Source organism: Anabrus simplex, chromosome 1 (assembly GCF_040414725.1).
Source record: "Anabrus simplex isolate iqAnaSimp1 chromosome 1, ASM4041472v1, whole genome shotgun sequence".
NCBI lineage: Eukaryota > Metazoa > Arthropoda > Insecta > Orthoptera > Tettigoniidae > Anabrus > Anabrus simplex.
In genome coordinates this window covers 730984521-731006472 of record NC_090265.1, presented here as the reverse complement: position 1 = coordinate 731006472, position 21952 = coordinate 730984521, and the positions used below count along the sequence as shown (strand labels likewise).

Below are 21952 nucleotides of genomic sequence, written 5' to 3'. Positions count from 1 at the left end.
CCAACATGGGACTTGTTTTCAGCGACGAATACCAGATGAGTAAGGAATTGTTTCCTCCGCAACAGCCAAAATTCCAGTAGTAATGTAAGAAAAGTGGTCGTCAACAGACTCCAGCACATCATCAGCCATCACTGCGCATTTCGTAAATTCTGGCCAATTTGCCCGCCGAAGTAACCAGCGCTTGGGTACTTCGGACTGTCTTTGATTCAAGAGAGATAGAATTACCGGGAAGTGGTCACTATCACAGAGGTCGTCGTGTACTTGTCACCGTAGCAGGGGAACTAGCGCATGGCTGCACAAAGTGACATCCAGGTGTGAGAATGTGCCGCGTGCACTGCTGAAATGTGTCAGTTCCCCTGTATTAAGCACGCAAAGATCAAACAGGTTGATCATTCGCTCGAGCATCATCCCCCTAGAATAGGAAGACGGAGACCCCCATAGTATGTTCACGTCTCCCAGTATGAGGAAAGGAGGCAAATTAATGATCAAATCTTGTAGTGCACGAATTTGAAGGTCATAATCCGGTGGAATGTACACATTGCAAACCGTTGTCGTTACTGGCAACGGAGTGCGAACTGCAACTGCATCGAGCTGAGTACGGAGCAGTACTTCTTCGCTGGAGATGTCGGAGCGAACTAGGGTACTCTGTCTTTGGAATAAAACGATATCCTCTCTTAGTCGTGTCGTGTCCAGGTCTTAAACGAGATTCCTGTAGACAGACTATGGAGGCTGCAGAGACGGATATCAATTGATGTAACTCAGCTAGGCGACTATGATAACTACTGCAGTTCCACTGCAATAGTGCCATTGTGTGGATTGGTAGTGTTGTGAAATTAGGACAATTGCTTGCCCTTCGTTTTGTCAACTACCTGCCATTTTCTGCCATTCTTGTTGGTACTGTCGTCATCATCCACGATAATGAGTGGTTCAGTCTCTATCGTCTCCTCAGAAGGAGGAGGCGCGGTGACTGGACACTCCGCAGACGGTGATCTCATTGATCGGGAACAGTGGGCCTTCTTCCTGGGAGAACTACGTTCTCCAGAAAGTGATAGAACAAGAGGGCGTCGGGGCCTCTTGCTCTTACCCCACCGTTTTCGAACACTTTGGAGGAGGGCTGGCAGATGACTTGCCAGGACGTTTTGGGGATCCTGGGACCCCCGGTCTCGTTGGAGAAGGTTTCTTCTCCAAACGTGTAAGGGAGCATTTAGGTTTCCCTTTCTCCTCCTTTTTTCGGGCCAGTTGAAGGATGGCTGGAAGGTGATTTTCCAGCCTTTGTTGGGGAAGTCTTTTCCCCCGCCCTTGAGAGGGAGAACTTCCCAGTCTAATGTGTCTGGAAGAATTATTGCCGGACGTCTTCGGCAATGATGTGCTTGCTGTCTGTTGAACCTGTGGTTTGACGTTTACTTGCCGAGTACTTGATATCTGCGGAGTTGATGGTGGGACAGAAGGTACAAAACTTACGGGATTTATGTGTACACTAGCAGCCTTCTCTGCAAAGGAGACTTCTTCCGTGCCTCTGGGTAAGAAAGTTTATCCAGAGTCTTAATCTCCTAGATCTTTTTCTCCTGTTTAAAATAGGGCATTCCTTGGACTGAGGGGCGTGCTCCCCAGTGCAGTTAACACACATTGGTGGTAGTGTGCATTCCGAACCGGCATGCGCCACTTTTCCACATGCCCCACAAACTGCTGATCCCTGGCAGCGTGGTGAGGTGTGGCCAAAACGCTGGCAGTTGTAGCACCTCATAGGAGAAGGAAAATGGGGTCAAACTGTGAGTGTGTACATGGATACCTTAATACGTTCGGGCAGTTTTTCAAGATCGAAAGTTAAGATGAAAGCCCCCATGTCGTAGAGGTTATCAGCGACACGCCTCTTAAGACGTTTAACGTTGGACACACCTCTATGAGCAAAGCTCCGGATAAGGTCATCATCGGAGGCCTTAATCAAGTCCCTATGAAAGATAACTCCTTTGTAGGAGTTAAAGGACTTGTGGCTCTCAATCTTAACTGGTACTGGCCCGAACATTGTGGCTTCCAATAACTTTTTACTCTGCATGAGCGTACTAGTCTTAATGAGTACGCTACCATCCCGCAATTTCCTCATTTCATCTACTTCACCAACAAGACCTTCCACAGCATTTCTTATCAGGAAAGGGTTCTTGAAGAAAGCTCTGTCCATTGACTCTGGTCGCAACCAGAAATCGTGGCAGACGCTCTGCAGAAACTTCCTTACTAGACAGGGATTGAAACGTTTAAGTTTCCTAACTTAACAATTAAAGGAAGCAGTTTTAAGGTCTGCAGCCTTCGAAGAATCAAAACCAAACTCAAAAAACCATACATAGTCCCACGAGTACCCGGGATATAAAAGGTCGACCTTCGGCAGAGCCCTGACGTACCGAAGACAAGGCTATATACTCCAGAGGGCGCCCGGTATCTGGAGGTAGGTCGCTAGGAACTACTCTCCCAGCAGCCATGCATCACCTCGCCATGACCCGAAACTTGTGATTGGGGTGGGCCGTTAAGAACTACTCTCCAAGTAGCCATGCATCACCTCGCCACGACCCAAAACTTGCGATTGGGGGAGGATAAAACCTCCATACTAACCTATTCTAACTATTCTTATCGTTTATTCTACCCACGGCAGAGAGGTTGGCTAGACAGGAAGAAGAATGATATTTAAGAAGGTGAGAATAGAAAGGTAGAAATAGTTATGACATTTAAAGAGCACAGACACCTCTCAGGCAACTCGGGGGACACCCTGTTAGTCTGGCCCTACACCGAGGCCAATCCAGCATGAGTAACCCTGAGCTGGCACAGCCCTCGGGATCAACAAGCACACAAGCCCCCACACCGACGTCATGGTCATGGTGTCCCTAGAGGGAGCCAAATTTTACAAAAAGACTTGGACATGCGCGAGATTTGTGTGCATAATAAAGCAATGATTTGATTGCCCTTTGTTATCAGTTCCTGTACCCAAACCCAAGAGCCCTCAAACATACACAGTGGATTTACATTGCTGCTGCTTTGCCATGTCTTACGAAACGATCCTCTTACAATCATGTTCATTTAACAAATATTCAAGGAATAGACATGACATAGGCTTTTGGGTTTATGCCGTGTCAAGAAAATAAGGTGAAATTCTTCACGTTTCGCAGAAAACTGTGCTCTGCGCCATCAGAAGAAAATCTCGACTGTCTACTTCTTAAACAATGAGCTTTTGAATTTAGACGTTATAACAGAAGTCCATTGGTACCCGAATCAAGGAACCTGAACGTAATATTTGTCTCAACCAGCCAGACAAACAGCAATATCTGAGCACGCTCTATTGTCGGATCATGATGTCATGTTCCAAGATGCTCAAGCTCTTACCCACACTGGACCCTACAGGTCCAGGATTATATGGAAAACTGTAGAAATACGTAGAAATCCTAACAATTTCAACAGGGACACTGGCTATCAATTAAGTAATACCTGGTTGCCAGCCATTAAGGATTTACATAGGCAGTTCCCTTTCCTGTCCCTTCACTAATGTTATTTCATCTCTGTGTTTTCCAAATTTGTATGTTCCTCATCGCCAGATGTTTCATTTCAGGCTCGTGTCAATGTCATATGTTACGTACACGTTATGTGACCCTCTTAGACTGATTCTGAACGTTCTGTCAGCTTCTGCTTTGAACGCTAACGCTATACCGCATCCGGGGAGCCGTCTGGTGATGAATGAACGTACCATTTCCACTTCTACAGTGAAACTCTGTTAAGAAGTTTTTCAAGGGACTGCAAAAAAAAAACTTCTTAAGCAGGAAACTTCTTAAAAGGGGTAATGCCCAAAAACTTATTCTGTACCCGAAATACATGTGAAACACACAGCCAACAGATTTCCTTGTTTGTGAACAATACCGAAATAGGCTGATATATAAGAGCTGCTTACAGAAAGCCACAATATAAAAATTTGATTATCATGACAATATTTTTAGAGGTAAAGTTAAATAATTGAACATACCATATTATAAATATATTTGATAAGAGAAGGGAACATATTAAGTTATATAAAAACGTTGCAAGGTTTGATTATTATTTTCCACACTTCCCTTTCCTCTGAACTTACACTCTCTGCTTCGCAACAAATTGTTTTGTAAACGAAAACCAAAAACCCCATGGCACTACAGCCCTTGAAGGGCCTTGGCCTACCAAGCGACCGCTGCTCAGCCCGAAGGCCTGCTGATTACGAGGTGTCGTATGGTCAACATGAAGAATCCTCTCGGCCGTTATTCTTGGCTTTCTAGACCGGGGCCGCTATCTGACCGTCAGATAGCTTCTCAATTCTAATCACGTAGGCTGAGTGGACCTCGAACCAGGTCCAAGTAAAAATCCCAGACCTGGTCGGGAATCGAACCCGGAGCCTCCGTGTAAGAGGCAGGCACGCTACCCCTACACCACTGGGCCGGCTTTGTAAACGATGCCGGCTCGATTTTTAAAGCGTTCCAGCCACCCGCTCGACGCGGTAAAAGGTACCCTTAATTTGCATGAGGCTTTCTCCTGCACAATAGTCCCACTGAAATGTATGTTTAAACTTCGCTGCTGTTTAAACCATATTAGCAGAACTTGTTCTATTTCATCATACTTTTCATATTTAACTTCCTTACAATTTGCTGAAGTATTCCCTGCAGAAGCAGAGATCTCTTCTTTCTTCGCTATAATACCGTTCAAAGTAGACAGCGGCATCCCCAGCTCCTTTGCCAAGGCAACACGAGAAAGTGTAGATGACGCCACTTTCCTTATAATCTCCACTTTGTCTTTTATTGTTAGTGCCATTCGCTTGATCTCTTTCCTCTGAGTTGCACTCATTTTCACTTAAAAAAAAAGCTTGTACGTTGATATTACAAGTACAACTAACTTCACCGACTCCTATTCATACTAATTACGACGCTACATTATGCTTGGCAATCCGTAGCTTAGGCTTACAAGAAGCAAAGACAAGACGTGTACTACAGTTTGTTAGCATGTGCTTTCTATCTTCCTCACACCCCTGACACCTGCTTCAAGGATAACGGCAGCAAATGGGAAATCTAGCAACTTACACTTAGAGATTCTTAGAACCTAGGCCTAAATCGCCCCTGCATTCCGACTGGTTGTCACGGCAACGGGCGTAGTTTCTGGCTGTTTCACAAGTACCGCATGGCCAAGAGAGTATTGAGTTTATTTTCCCGCTTCAATCCTCTTCATGCTATAGGTAATGAAGAAAAGAAACACAGGTTCGAAGTTGCAGAAATTAGTGCATGGAAATGTATCTGGGGTATTACGTGGGAGAGATAAAGGCGCAATAGCAACGCTAGCACATCTAAACGTACGGTAAACAGTTTCTTTCCCCGCGAGAATTTTATTTCATGTCTCCTCATCCTTGTGCTACGTTCTAATAATGCGATGTAATAATTACGAGTGACACGATAATACAATGTTTAGCTCGTATAAAGGTAAAATTAAAAATAACTTTCAATTTTATGCCAACACGTGGTATTGCAATGCCTATGTGTGCCTCCCTCAACACCCAGTTGGCTATCAACATTCGTTCACCTTCGTAAACGATCGGGATCTTTCGGCCGGCGGTTTGGCGGCATGTGTATCAGCTGGCTGCTGGCAAATCGGCTGCTTCCTGCATGGAGTCGCGAAGTTGTTTTTATTTACCTCACTAAGAATAGACACGGAAAATCTTATCAGTTTAGTTCAAAAACGTAATTTCCTCTACGGCAAGGCCCATAAGTATTATTGCAACAACGTAAGACTGAATGGCTGGAAGGAAATAAGCAAGGGAATGAAAAATCAGACAGGTTAGAATATTCAGTTTTGTGGTAGGTTAACAGTAATGTTGTGGACAAATGCACTTTACGGTTTTTAATTAATGTTTAGGCCACCTCGATTAATGACTTCACCCTGTCGCGGCCCGCAAATTACTGCATTAAAGTTTTATCAAATCATCCATTGCGTACTTTATGTTTCTTACGTAGAATCCCGTTCGATTGTATTCCGCTAGATGGAACGGTAGGTGTGGAAATTTTGACTGATGGGTTCGATTCGATTCCACAAGTCGAGAGTGAGCATCTGCTGTCCGTGTTGTCATAGCGTGACGTCATATGGCCGTGGCAGGCCCGCACATGTTCCGTGACACCAGACACACACCGCGAGCGCGCGAACGGTCTAACACAGGGTGCAACTTGCGCGGAGACTGGAGGGTTCTAACCACGGGCTGCTTTGGGCGGACGTTTTCTATCTCAAGGGGCTCTAAAATCTGAACTGTTTAAGCGGGAAATATATTTAAAACAGAACACTTTAAACGGGAAAAATATACATATATCTTAATGCAACTGATCAAGGGACCAAGAATATCACACTTCTTAGGCGGGAAAACTTCTTATGCGGGAACTTCTTAACCGAGTTTCACTGTATTATGACGTCTAAATTCAAAAGCTCATTGTTTAAGAAGCCTTTCTCGTGGACAGTTGAGATTTTCTTCTGATGGCGCAGAGCACAGTTCTCTGCAAAATGTAAAGAATTTCACCTTATTTTCTTGACACGACATAAGCCCAAAAGCCTATATCATGTCTATAAGTATGGGCCATGAAAGCATCAATGGCAACTCAAGGAATATAATACAATATACGAAGCTTATTTTTCAAGTAAGTACCATTCTAAATATGGCCGCTGCAGCACTTTGATCATCGTTCAGAACATGTGTGCTCAGTACGTACATCTGAAGGCTAGCCACATATGCCATTACGGAAGCATTCACCTGTATTTACGTTTGTTTGTGCATATTGAAAATGCCTCTGACAATTAATGGTTCCGCAAAGTGTGAAGTACACGCTGTGATTTGATTCTTAAAAGGAGGAGGCATGAAAGCTGTTGAAATTCATTGGCAGAATAGTGAAGTGTACAGAGAACACACGAGAATACACTATGAGCAAAGGAATGGTAGAAAAATGGGTTAGAGCATTTAAAGAAGGCCGTACTTAAGTCCACGACGAGAAGCGTAGTGTCAATAATGAAGACTTGGTGCAAAAAGTTGATGCAAAGGTTCTAGAAAACAGATGCTTTAGAATTTTGCCATTAAATTTCAAGGAGTGTTCTTTATGAAATTGTGTCAGGATGCTTAGATTATCGGAAGTTGTGCACATGCGATTCAAAACAAACGGCTTGTCATGCTCACAAGGGAAATTTTTTTGCTTTATGACAATGTGCGGCTTCATACGGCTAAACAAACCCAAGACCTCCCCACTTCATTTGATTGGAGACAATTTGATCAACCTCCGTACAGTCGTGACCTAGTGTCTGGTGACTACCACTTGCTCCTCCATCTGAAAAAGCATTTAGGAAGTCAACGCCACAAGGACGATGATGATGACCTACAAACGACCATGCGGTAGTGGCTGGCACATCAGGTGGCAGATTTCTATGAGGATGGAATTCAGAAGCTGGCTTCACAATATGACAATTGCCCTAATATGCCTAGAACTTACGTTGAGAAGTAGTTTAAGGTACAGGCTTATAAGTAAAGATATAATGGTTTAAAAAATTGCATTACTTTTTTTCTATATCAAAACAGTACTTACTGAAAAAAAATTTAAAAACCTCGTAATTTAAGAAAAAGGTGAAAAAATATGTATGATGGAAGCAAAAGCTGTGTTAAAGTCAGAACCAAAAGAACTGGATGGTTTAAGTTAACAAATGGTGTAAAGCAAAGGAAGTGCCCTCTCTCCTCTACTATTTATAGTGGTGATGGATGATATAATACAGAAGGCAGCAGAGACCATTGCGGAGGGAAGAATAAAAGCAGTGTTGTTTGCAGATGATCTACTAATATGGGGAAACAGTGAGGGTGAAGTGCAGGAATAGCAAAATATATGGAATGAAGTTCTCAGCACAAAAGAGTGAAATGCTGATAACGACACGAAACAAGAACCAATAATTGAAATCTTTAAATATTGGGAAGTGTAATTGAAGAAAATGGAGAAAACAGCATGGAAATCAATGAAAGAAGAAGGTGTGCAATGGATTCTTTAAGAGTGTGAGAGGATCGATACAGAACAAGGAAGTACCACAAAGATGTAACGGAATTATCTACAAAACTTATTTTGGGCCAATTTTGACATATGAATCAGAAACATGAGTGATGACGGAGAGGGATAAAAGTAGAATACAAACAGTGGAAATGAAGTTTCAAAGTTATTGAGTAGGTTTAACAAGAATGGACAGAGTAAGAAATGAGAGAGTTTGGGAAATGGTAAATGAGGTACCCCTACAGGAAGAAGTAGGGAAATCAAGGCTGCAGTGTTATGGACATGTTAAGAGAATGAGAAAAGAGAGGATACCAAGATGCTAGAAATGGAGTTGAAGGGAAGGAGACCTAGAAGAAGACCGAGGGACAGATGGCTGAGAGGTGTAAAGAAGAGCATCGAGGCAAGAGGAGGGAACTGCGTGACAGTGACGGAAGAAAGGTGGTGGATGGGCAGAAAATTATGGAGAGGCTTATGTTCCAAGCAGACGCAGCCTGTACTGCTCCAGATGATGATGATAAATACAAATAATGGTTATGTTATACTGTATATCATAGCATCCAATCTAATAATGAAGGGTTTTTGACATAAATTTTAAGTGAAATCATCAAGGGTCTTTGATGACATAGCATTGGTTTTCTTTGTCTTCAAACCCTGCTGTATCTTCGTGTATGTCAGTATCTTTAATTAGTTATGGTTTCCCGCACATTATCATCAAAATAAATTACTTTACACTCACCTGGATTAGGTCTTTCAAATACTGATTTCTGCATGACTGTGGGCATCATAGAGTGGAGAGGAATGATGATAAAACGATCTGCAGAAAAAAAGGAAAATCCTTTAGACAAAACTTTTTGCGATGAGGCTGCAATTAAAACAAACAAAACAAGAAATATGTTTCACTACAGGACGCTGTTTGAAAATCTCTACTTGATACATCGTGCTTTGAAGTTACTCTACATGTAGACCTGCAGCATAGGCAAAATGTAGCCAAACAATAACTATCGTTCATTGTATTTGGAAGAAAACAGCAGCTATACATAGTAACAAGATGACTCAATCCTTTATAAAGTTGATGCATAAGTCCGTAGCTAGCATTTTTGCTGTGAGAAAACGTCTTAATATTATTACACATTTAACTGTTGCACGTTGGCAATACGAACTCCACACTAGTGTCCCTAGTCACCAGCGTCCTGCACTGTCACTGCCTTTCACACAACGGACGGGCAATTTTTCAATTCCACGCATGAAGAAATCTATTGGCTTGGTGTTAAAGAAGTTGAGAAGCCAAGTTCAAACATTGTCTTCATCATGAAAAGGGTGTCCTTGCATAATGTTTGATAAAGAATGGAAGAGGTGAACATTAGAGCGGCAAGACTGGGAAAATAAGGGTGTTATGGAAGAACTCCCAACCAACAGCTTTTGTCATGTTAGCGATATGCAGGCGTACATTATCGTGCAGTAGCAACACTTGATCGGTTTTCTTGTACTGTGACTGCAAGGCGTGTCAGTTGTTCAAAATAAATGTCAGAGTTAATAGAGCTGGTCAATGTCACCCCATTTTAAGATGATAAAACCATCTTTGTGACGTACTCCGACATAGCAAATAGTTTGGCCCGTCAGCTGCTTAAACCTGAACAGCAGAACGTGTCACCTGGCACTCCATCTTCGACCATTCTTGTAACACTTCACCTTCTTCATAAGCAAGGCAATGGATCTCCAAATGATAAACAAGCTCCTAGCTACGTCAGCCCAATGGATCAGTCAATAAACCTCTGATGGTCAATGAAAAAATTCCAGTGAAGTATTCATTACAACATCAATCATTTGAATTAGATGATACTCAATGTCCATTTCGTTCTGTTCACCAACTGACGATTAAATGAAATGAATCTATGTTTATGTTAGATAGATAGATAGATACATAGATAGATAGATAGGAACAAGAATAAGAAACTCTCATAATGGCAGGTCAGTGTGGAAAGAGGAGACGAAAGACAAGGATAATCTCCACATCTTCATACAGTGCCAGGTTCATATCTTCTCAGCCCCCGACGAGTTTCATCTGGAGTGTGGACATCAACACTCATCAAGATAAATACAGGTGGTAAAAAATTAGCAAAGGATAAAAGGATCCCAAAGGGATAATATAAGTACTGGAAAGGAATAATTAAATCTTATATAGAGAAACAGAAACAAGTAAAAGGAACACAGTGTGGGAAGGGAAGACTAGGATGAACATCAAAACATACGAGGACAAGGACAATCTCCATTTAAGCATGAATATCAAAACTTTTGCTCAATTTATTAATTTTTATTTCTTCATTTTTAACAACATAATTTTATGCTTCATTTCGGACAACACTTTTCGGAGGATGTTTTACAATTTGTCCTGGATGAAGTGGACAAAACTTTGCAGAGGACACCATTATACTCGTTGACAATTCTTTCTGAACGTCAATGAAGTACAGAAAAAACAAAATCACCCTGGATAGAAAGTGGCTAGGATAGGATCTGGATGTAGGAATCGGCATCACAAGGAGTGAAGTGTCCTGCTTTACAACTTTGCCAATGAACAGAATACAGGCTTTTGAGGTGCGGATGTATCCTTGTATTTTCTGTCTCTTTATGTTACTACAGCATGAGAACATCTCACATCACTCTAGTCTACAAATGCAATGTATTTCTTAAAAAAAAAAAAAAGACGTTTTCACATACTAGAATAATTACTGTGACATTCCTTTGCATATGAAATGAGGCAAATTTCAGAGAAACTTTACATTACGTGAAGACAAGACTGTTCTAATGACGACTAAACGTTTGCATTAATTTGACGGCTGCTCTTACTGATGACACAGTACCCTTGTTCAACACTAAATGGCTCAGTCCCAGGTGACAGATATGTTTGTAGAAAAACCCAGGAGAACAAGAAGGGTGGGTGAGGAACAAGCAAAAGCGAGCCAGAGAATGAAGGAGCATTGGCGTAAAAGAAAGAACATCAACAGTCAAGGAAGTTGTATAAATAATCATAACTCACAGGGGGTTGAATGATTCTAAATAAAAAATAAGAAGAAGAACAAATAATAATATTCGTTATAGGAATTTGGCGTAAGGACGTGGCGCACCCATCACCCAGTGGGAAACCATTGGAATAAGCCACCCGAATACCGGCGGGAAAACCGAAGCGTTGAGTATGGAGGAAATGCCATCCCTAGCCGAACATCAGGCTCTCTCCAAGGCTTACAACCTTGGCAGTAACTTGGTCGATGTGCAATACCATCGACCCCAAACTACAAGTTTTCGTCTGTAAAGCATGGAGGAAAATTCAACTGGAAATAGTACTCCAGGTGGTAACCAATCCACCATCGCTTTGAGTGACGCATGCGGGCCTTCGGATTCTGGAGAGCCTGCACCGACATGCTTGGAGGTATCGGAGACTCCTAGAAACAAGATCAGCCACAAACATCGAAACTTCTTTGCAACCTTCAATGCCAACTCCCTCTTGAAGGTTGGTAAACTCAAACAACTCACCGACATCCTCTCTCATTATGAACTCATAGTCGCAGCAATTCAAGAAACAAGGTTTAGTGATGAACATGCCTTTGAGTCACATGGTTATAGAATCTTCAAAGGGAAAACTGGCAAACGTGTGATGAAAACTGTTTCACACCTCAGCACAGGATTTATTGTCAGCAAGCAGATTCTAGACTCGGTCATTGACTTCAGCTCTCCAAACAGCAGAGTATCGATGCTTACGTTTCAAAGCATGAACAAAGTCTACACACTTGTGAATGTACATGCGCCAATCAACCAGGCAAACAAGAAAGACCCAGATGGAACAGATAAATTCTGGGAGGAGCTGGAAGATGTCATCTCAAAAATTTCTGATGAACACACGATCATTTTGCTTGGAGACTTCAATGCTCAAATTGGCAAAGAAAGGAAATTGCAAAACATCACTGGAAACTACCCAGCCTCTTGGCGAACCAATCGTAATGGAGAAAGACTTGTAGAACTCTGTAAGGCTTTCAATCTAGTTCTAAAATCGACAGCCTTCCAACATCTGCCAAGGAAGCAAAAGACATGGACATCCCCAAATCCTAACCTGGGTGAGTTTCAAATTGATCATGTCACCATTGTACGGAAAGCAACACGAGAGATTCAAAATGTGAAAGTCCTGAGAAGCGCTAATCTTGATTCGGACCACTATCTCTTCAAGATCAAATCAAGCTTCTTCCAAGAAACAACAGAAGAGTCCAGACAAAGAAAACCACTCGATTTGATACTGAAAAGCTGAAAACTGACAGAGAATTTGCTCATAAACTTCAGGTCCTTGAATCCACAGAAGTGGGATCAACTGAAAAACGCCATTGTTAAAACGGCTGAGGAGACGGTCTTACTAACAAAACCAAAGCAACACTCATGGTAGACTCATGAATGTGATGAAGAAGCAATAGCACAAAGACAACTCGCCAGGCAAAGATGGAACTCACAGAAGAATCAAGATAGGTATGAGGATTTTTTGGCAGCAAGAAAATATGCAGCAAAGGTCATCCGTGGGGCAAAGCACTCACTTGACAAGAACCAACTGACACAGATCGAATAGGATTTCAATAAGAACAACACCAGGGATTTCTATAGAACGTTCAAACGCAACCTCACAAAACACACACACCCCAAGTCTAAATTTCAGAGAGCACAAAGGTAAACTTGCCTACAACGACAAGGACAACTGTCAGATCTTGGCAAAATATTTTGAATCTCTTCTCAATTGTGAAGAACCAGAATCACAATTTGCCTTTGAAGAAAGCATGTGTTCCAACCCAGACTCTTCTCCACCCACAAAAGAGGAAATCAACCAGATCATCAAGTCATTAAAGAATAACAAAAGCACCTAGCAAAGATGCAATAATTACTGAACTCTGGAAGACTGCAGGTGACAAGGCGATCGACAAACTAACAAAAATCATTCAAGAGATCTGGGAAACAGAAAATTCCACATGACTTGACAACAGCCCTGATTAATTCCCTGCACAAGAAAGGTGACAAAGTAGATGTAAACAACTACCATGGCATCTCCCTCCTTTCGATAACGTACAAAATTCTCTCAAAAGCCCTTCAGACGCGGGGAGAAGAGCAGCTTGATTCACAGTTGGGTGAATATCAAGGAGTGTTTAGAAAAAGTCGATCATGCGCAGAGCAGATCATGAATCTTAAGTCTGTTCTTTCCTATCTGAATCTCAGAAATAAGAAGTTTGTGGTTACCTTTGTCGACTTCAAAAAATCCTATGATTCTACAGATCGACATACACCCCTCCAAATTCTAAAGGAGATGGGTTTAGACAACAAAACGAGAGCAATTATCCAACAGACTCTAACCAACACAACTTCTAGAGTGAAATTCAGGGGAAATCAAGACAGGTGTAAGGCAGGGAGACAGATTATTGCCGTACTGTGTACTGGAGAAAATAATTCGCGAATGGCGCAAAGAGATGTCCAAGAAAGAGGTCGGGATAGGACTTCAAATAGGATACAAGAGAAGTGGCCTAGCTTTTGCAGATGATCTTGCGATATTTTCTGATTCCCTACATACCACTGCAAAACAAATCAACCTACTTAAAACCCAAGCAGCAAAGGCTGGCCTCCAGATCTCCTTTGAAAAAAAAACAGAGTTTATAACGAATATCAAGCCAGCTCCTAGAGAGTTAATTTTAAAACAGAAGAAAATAAAACGAGCAGAAAAGTTTAAATACTTAGGTGAATGGATAGCACCTAATAACTCTGAGAAACTAGCAATCACATCTAGAATCAACAAGATGGAAGTGGCATACCAACTAACTAGAAATATCTACAACAAAAGATCAGTGTCCATCAAGGCCAAGCTTAGGCATTATTGTTCAGTCATTCATCCAGAGGCCCTTTATGCAGCAGAATGCCTTGTATTGAACAGGAAGGGTTTAATTGAAAAGTTAGAAGCCAAAGAAAGAAAAATCCTGAGAAAGATCCTGGGACCAATCACAGAAAATGGTGAGTACAGGAGACAGCATAACAATGAAATGTACCTGCATATGGAAAGGATAACGGACACCATTCGGAAACGGAGGATTAATATTTATGGCCACATAACATGTATGAGCTCACAGAGATTGACCAACCGCATCTTATCCTACTTTGTAAACAAGAAAACCAAGGGACCCTGGTTCACCGAAGTTGAAAAAAAACCTTCAAGAAATAGCAATCACACATTAAAACATCCAGGAACGTGTTCCTCTCCAGAAGAAAGTTCGAGCATACCAGCGATTCCAAGAAAAGCCGAAGTTGAAAACAGGCAAGAAGTGGACTAATAAAAGAAAGGAAGCTCACAGAAAGCAAATGCAGGAATACTGGAAAAGAATTAAAACTCAAGGATGCCTCCTTCACCATCTAACAGCCACTGGGCCCTTAAACTCACTATGAGCACCTTTAATATCGCCATCGGTAACAGTTAAAGTAAAAAACGGATGCGCACTTGGTTCCTTTCTTATCCAACTTCCCTCGGACACCTCGTGTTCTTCTCAGACCCACACGTTACGAGGTTTGCGAGGCCTAAGGAGTCTTTCTTTTTAACACCTTTCATGCCCGTCCTCTTTCTTCTGTTCATTCTTCAAATGGTCAAACTTCTTCCCTTTTCCCTTTCGATTAGTGTCAAGAGAGGGTGGTAGCCTAGTTGTACTTCCTCACCACCACCACCACTTTCACTCCGGTTGACTGCTCTAGCAATCAGGAGGGAGCAGTGCCGTGCATACAGTCATGCTGAAGTTGTGCCTCATATTCGGTTGCCTGTTGTAAAAGCCATGTGTGTTTCGGCTGTTTTCCGTTTTGCTACGATAGACTGCTGGGGAAGTTTGGCTTTGGAGGTTTCTCATGGCTGTCTTGGGAGTCTATAGTTATGGCAATGATCACCAGATGACAGGAGTAACCAATTCGAAACCGAAAGCAATGTGTCCGGTAGGCTACTCACTTCATGCCTAGTTGCTCCACTGTACTGGCGTGCTTGTGCTTCTTGCCTTGCTTTCAATCGCTTTGTAATTGTGAAATGCCTGATGACAGAGGAAAGATATACTGTGGAGGAAGCTCTTGCCCTCGTACTGGGTAATGACTTTGAAGATGATGACTATGATAGTGATCTGTCATCTGATTCTGGTGACGGAATGACTTCAATCACACTTTCTACTTCAGGCCCTCGTCACAAGCATTTCACCGAATGTGCATTACAAATAAAATAAAATACTTAACTCTGCCTGTCCTCTCCTCACGTCACGTCACAAGTCGACTGCGGACTGGAGAGTGGAGAGTGAACCACCCGCTGCTCACATTCAGAGGGTCACGCCACCATACTCGCTACGTCGGAGTGGCAGGGTTAACAACACTCCTCCATCCTTCTTTTATTTTTTTCCCCATTCATGTTCCTTCTTCTTTCTCTGCAGCTTTGCTCATGAAGGAACATCGGCAATGGTTAAGTCTCCGATCGCGATGAAACTTGGAAAACATATTGAGGCACACGTAAAAAGATGTCAGCATCAATTTTGGGTGCCGACATTAATTAGGACATTAACTACAGGGCCTAAAAGTTGTGACATTTCAAGTTCCGCGTGAAGAGAGATGAATACCTGCTGGCCAATGCTAAGCCTGCCTCGTGCCACACCTCTGCACCTCCTCCCTTCCCCCATCTTTTTGGTTCCCCACCGCACGTTTCCCTTCTCCCCACGCCTGCCCATTTGCTTAGCTGCTGAATGGGACCGGTGCTACACTTTGCATACTCCAAGGGGCGTACTCTATCAGCCTTCCTCATAGCTCTCCTTTGTAACTTCCACATTGTATTTGTAAGTTTACTTTTCCTGAAATGTGGGAATTACAAAGGAGAGGTACGAGGAAGGCTGATACAGTACGCAAAGAGTAGCACTGGTCCCCTTCAATGTTTGTGACGATTTCTTAAGCGTAATGTCGTTGAGTGTGTCAAAAATTATCCAGTGCTGAAAATTAAAATCTAAAGTACCACATGCAGTGCAAAAGACCATGCTTCAATCCACATTATTACAGCCTATGTCACGCAGTGTGAAATCACCCCGTGAGTGTCGAAACCTGTGTGAAAACAGTTGGTTGCTTAACACTCATCCTCAACTGCGTCATAAAACTGCAGCTCCCGAAAGTTCAGTGGACCTTCTTCACCGCGACTTCTGTGATTTGCTTGAAAATGAAAAATAGTTCTTGACATGCTCAACGACATTACGCTTAAGGAATCATCGCAAACGTATTCATAAATATTTCAGAAAGTAAACTGACAAATACAATGTGGGAATTACAAAGGAGAGGTATGAGGAAGGCTGATAGAGTACACAAAGAGAAGCACCGCTCCCCTTCAACCACTAAGCAGACGGGCAGGTGCGGAGAGAAGGGAAACGTGCAGCGGTGAACCAGAAGGAAGGGTGAGGGGAGGAGGTGCAGAGGTGTGGCACAAAACAGGCTTAGCATTGGCCAGCAGGTATTCATCTCTGTTCACGTGGAACTTGAAATGTCACAACTTTCAGCCCCCTTAGTTAACGCTCTAATGAATGTCGGCATCCAAAATTGATGCCAATATCATTTTTACGTGTACCTCAATGTGTTTTCCAAGTTTCATCACGATCGGAGACTTAACCATTGCTGACTTTCCCTCGTCAGATCTCGACAGGGATGCAGGGGCAATCTGTGCCGCACATGTGGACCTGGCTCAGTTTTACAGCTGGATGTCCTTCCTTTCCTTTTTGCTTATGTTTTAACTTTGCATAAACTTGGATACGTGTTTGATGATAGCAAAGCAAAAGGTTAGGACTGGGATGAAAGCTACCACAGCCTTAATTAAGAGACAGCCCCATCATTTTCAGGGCTGTCAATGGTGGGATTTGAACCCACCACCTCCAAAATGCAAGCCAAGAGCTAGGCAGCCCATACTGTGTAATTTAATGTCATGTCTACATAACAATATTATCCCTCAGAAGCTGTTGCATATTTGTTTTTCCTTCACCTGTTACCTACAACAATATGAAAGGTACATCATAGTGTATATACGGCCACACTCGAGTGAATACAGTACAAATATAGCTCGTATATCTTATGTAGCACATGCTTTCGCCTGCAGCTGCCAAATGGAACACACTCAATTTTCTCGAAATAACTGTCTGTTTTTCAAAATAATCACATCATTGAATTTGAAACAGTAAGTTCAAGACTAGGTGTAGAAAGTAGGGTAGTTTGATTTAGTACCGTCGTCTCAGCAGATACTGACACGCTGGGAGAGTAATGCAGATTCAATTATGAGCCTCTTAATACCAGTAATGAAACTGAAGCAGAACAGTTCACGACATATGTAGAATAACACTGTAATAGGAAAGTGAATATGGAAAGAGGGAGACAAGCTCACAGTCTGCCACTGGAAACAGATAAGTTACTCACGTGCTGGGAACTGTCCGCTCTCGGTCATGAGCTTGTTAAGGTTAGATATCTTATCCCAGCCTGGCAAAAACACCAAGATGGCACCATCTTCCTTCGTCTGACAGATGTGGTTGATGAGTGCTAGCATGAGTTCTAGGTTCAATTCTTCACTTTCAGGGTTTTTGAGAGCCTCTAACACTGCTGGAGAGTATTTACCCTTGGACTGCAGATCTCTGAGATCAAAACAAATAAACAATCTATAATATGAGATCAAACCCTACAAAAAAAAAAAAAAAAAAAAAAAATATACAGTCAATTAATACTGGAGTGGCTCTTACCTAATGTACGGCTCAATGAAATCCTTGAACTCCTCCATTTTCCTCATTTTTGACTTGTTTGCTTTGAGATGTTTTTTCCATCCCATGACAGGCATCTGAGAAGGTTTAAACTGAAAGCTGAAACACGGATTAACAGGACTCATGACCCTGAATATGCATGCAAATACTGCATCTCATACTTGTCACATTTTAATCCCTTTTTTTCGAGTTTGACCGCTCTGTAAAGAATAAATCAAAATGGTGTGGATTGGTTGCATCAACTTAAAGTGATGTAAGCACAAAGCATGTCTACAGAAGTTTTGGAATGCTGGTTCAAATAGTTGCTTACATTTGCTATTGATGGCAGGACTTACCAGTAAAAAGTTATATTTCCTCAAGCAACAGAACATCCCTTCAATACTTTTACACAATAACGTACCCTACTCTACTTCAGTAACTAACTTAAGAATTATTATGACCGAGTTCCCAGATAGGACTCAACAGGTGATAAGCACATGTTTATTTATTATCGTTCCGGCCATCTATGGACCATGTTTTACAGTCTTTACGTTATTTTTCACCAATCCTGACTTCATATTCTGCCAGTACTTCTTCATCCTTGCACTGACTTCTTTCTTCTGTGTAGGTTCTCTTATTATTATTATTATTATTCTTCTTCTTCATAAGTTCTTCCCCAGTCTCCTGGAAACCCTTGAACTCCTTCACTTTTTGTCTAAATTTGTTTCTGTCCAGTACGTCCTCTTTTTCTACTCCTATCCTGGCCAGGTCAGTCCTTACTTCCCGAAACCATTTTGGTTCCGTCTTCCTTAGGCTGAAGAAGCTGAAAATCCTTTTTGTCAGTCGGTTGGTGTCCATTCTCTGTAGATGTCCATAAAATTGAAGCCTTCGCTTTTTCATCAATACGACAACTTCCTCTGTCTTCTGGTATAGTTCTTTGTTGGGTCTAAGTTTCCTCTCCCCACCTTTCATTTTCGGGCCCAAGATCTTCCGGAGCATTTTCCTCTCTTTCTTTCTGATGTTCTCTAGATCTCCCTTTCCAATCATGTCCAATGTTTCTGCTGCGTATAAGCATTCAGGTCTGATGACTGTGTCCAGATGTCTTAATTTGGCTCCATATGACAAAGCTTTCTTGTTGTAGGTGTCTCTAGTGAGCTGATACGCTGTTTCCATTTTTCTCGCTCGTTCTATCAGAGCTAGCTTCTCTGATCCATTCTCTTGAACTATTTCTCCAAGATACTTGAAGCTCTTTACTCTTTTGACTTTCCCCTCTTTCAACTTTAACATTTGGGGAGCCTCTTTGATGTTGGTCATAAACTCAGTCTTACTGTATGATATTTGCAGTCCAGTCATTTCTGCTATGCTATGGAGTTGTTCCACTCTTTTCTTTGCTATTTCTATGTCACTGGCAAAGACTGCGATATCATCAGCATATGCCAGGCAGTCTATCCGTACAGCACCTGCCCCTCTTCCAATACGGAATGCTTCTTTGTCTGGGATTCCTTCTTTCCACTTCCTTATCACCTTTTCCAAGACACAGTTAAAGAGACTTGGTGAGAGTCCATCCCCTTGTCTCACACCAGTCTTGACTTCAAAGGACTCCGATATTTCACCCATGAACTTGACCTTTGACTTGGTGTTGGTAAGTGTCTGTTTGATGATATTCCTTGTTTTACTGTCCACACCAAATTCTTCCAGTATTCCGAATAATGTCTCTCTATCTACCGAATCGTAGGCCTTCTTAAAATCCACGAAGACTACAACATATTTGCTTCGTCCCAGCATCTTGTACTTTATGATGTTCTTGAGATTAAAAATCTGCTCAGCGCATGATCTGCCTTTCCGGAATCCAGCTTGGTACTCGCCCAGTTCTTCATCGAGTCTTTCTTCAACCCTGGTTTGAAGGGCTTTAGACAGCATTTTATATGGGACCGAAAGCAGCGAAATTCCTCTATAGTTATTGACATCCTTCTTGTTCCCTTTTTTGTGTAATGGATGTATTAAAGCAGTTAGCCAGTCTTCTGGAATTCTTTCCATTTCCCAAATAATTTTAAATAAATGGGTCAATGATGAGATTAATTCTGCATTTCCCATTTTGAGCAGTTCTGCCACAATACCGTCTTCACCTGCTGCCTTGTTATTTTTTAGCTCCTGGATGATTTTGGATACCTCACGTTCGTCAGGTGGCTTTGAATCTGGCATTGTTACCTGCGGTTGTTTAATTGCCAGTCTTTCTTGTGGACCGGCGCAATTCAGTAATCTTTTGAAATATCTGGTGAGAATTTCACAGTTTTCCTTATTGTTCATTCCTAGTTTACCCTCTTCATCCTCAAAACATAGACCAGGTGATTGAGATCCTTTTAACCGTGACTTAAAGGTCTGATAGAAATTTCTGGTGTTATTTTTCTGGAAATCTTCTGAGGTCTTCTTCAGCTGATCTGTTTCATATTGTCTTTTCTCTTGTCTGAAAGCTTGTGCTGTCAATTTTCTTTGATCTCTGAAGGCAATCAAGTCACAGTTCCTTCTGGTGGAACTCCATTTCTTCCATGCCTCCATTCTGCGCAAGAGTGCATCTTCACATGTTTCATTCCACCATTCACGTTTCTTTCGTTTCGCCAAGAGAATGGTTTTACTTGCAGCATGTTTAATATTGTCTTGAATGTCATCCCAGTTTACTGAATTAATGTTTTCCAGCTCTTTTTGGTATTGATGCTTTATTTCCTCACTAAGTTTTAATCTTCCCACATCGTATCTTGGTACTCTTTTCCCCTTTCATCTTTTCCTAACTGGGAGAAGTCTCATCTTTATTTTGGTTAAATAATGATCAGAATCAACTTGGGCACCTCATAATACTTTCACGTTCATGATTTCTTTTTGCGCTTGTTTAGAGATAGCCACATGGTCAATTTGGAATTCACCCAGAATCGGATTGGGAGATCTCCACGTTTTTTTGTTTTCTTGGCAAGTGTCTGAATTTAGTTGACATGAGTTGTAGATTAAAGGCTCGGCACAACTCAATAAGCCTCTCTCCATTCCTGTTTGTCCGCCTGTGTGCCAGATATTCCCCTACTATTTTTCTGAAATTTTTCTCTCTTCCTATCTGAGCATTGAAGTCCCCCATTAATACCTTCACATTTCTTTCGGGAATCCGGGAGATCTGATCTTCCAATTCCTCCCAAAAACTATCAACTTTGTCTGCTTTTTTGCAGTTGTCTTCATTGGTCGGGGCGTGGGCATTGATTAAATGTGTGTGTTTTGTTTCCACATCCTAAATGCAGAAATGATAGGCGTTCAGAGAAACTCTTGAAACCTACAACGGAGTCTATTAAACACTTGTCTACAATGAATGCTGTTCCGAATAGTGGGAGAGATTTAGTGTGGTCCACTATGATGGCTGGTTTTCCTTTAAATATCCTGCTATTTGTTTTTTACGTCGCACCGACACAGATAGGTCTTTTGGCGACGATGGGATAGGAAGGCCTAGGAAGTGGAAGGAAGCGGCCGTGGCCTTAATTAAGGTACAGCCCCGGCATTTGCCTGGTGTGAATATGGGAAACCACGGAAAACCATCTTCAAGGCTGCCGACAGTGGGGCTCGAACCCACTATCTCCCGATTACTGGATAATGGCCGCACTTAAGCGACTGCAGCTATCGAGCTCGGTTTTAAATATCCTAAACTTTCCAGTATCGAGTAAGTCCTCGTCTCTGTATCTTGTTTCTTGAACAGCCAAAACTCTTATTTCCCTTTCTTCCATTGTCTTGGTTAGTTCTTTCAATTTTCCGACCGTAAGTAGTGAGTTTACATTCAGAGTTCCTAGCCAGAACTTGCGTTTCATCTTGAGTCTGTGGTTCCCAGGGGACTCCGACTTCCCCTCGCGTTGTGGTGCAGACTCTCCAGAACCCTTTGGCCTGCTTGCGCCACTTATCGTGGCGGTGGATTTCCCTTTTGGGCTGCCACCTGGAATAGTTTCATCAATGCACTGGTAGTCCATAACGCGTTAACTGTCTAATCATTAGACGTGGTGAAGCAAGAATTGCTTCGCAGATATAGAACTGAGATTGTTAGTCCCAGAGCTTCCATTAACAGCTGCCCCTAACATGGGATAACAGACGCTGACCAGC

The 21952-nt window shown here is 42.1% G+C and overlaps 1 protein-coding gene across 4 annotated transcripts in view; it reads right to left on the bottom strand.

Moving 5' to 3' along the window:
* The window catches only part of LOC136872768 (ATP-dependent DNA/RNA helicase DHX36), a 216424-nt gene that overhangs the window by 114850 nt on the left and 79622 nt on the right, over positions 1-21952 (bottom strand). For all 4 annotated transcript variants that reach the window (XM_067146629.2, XM_067146606.2, XM_067146635.2 and 1 more), the window contains exons 8-10: positions 17834-17950; positions 17517-17728; positions 8785-8862 (exon numbers count right to left, since the gene is read on the bottom strand). In XM_067146629.2, coding sequence (XP_067002730.2) covers positions 8785-8862; positions 17517-17728; positions 17834-17950 — 407 coding nt within the window. The remainder of the gene's footprint in view (positions 1-8784; positions 8863-17516; positions 17729-17833; positions 17951-21952) is intronic.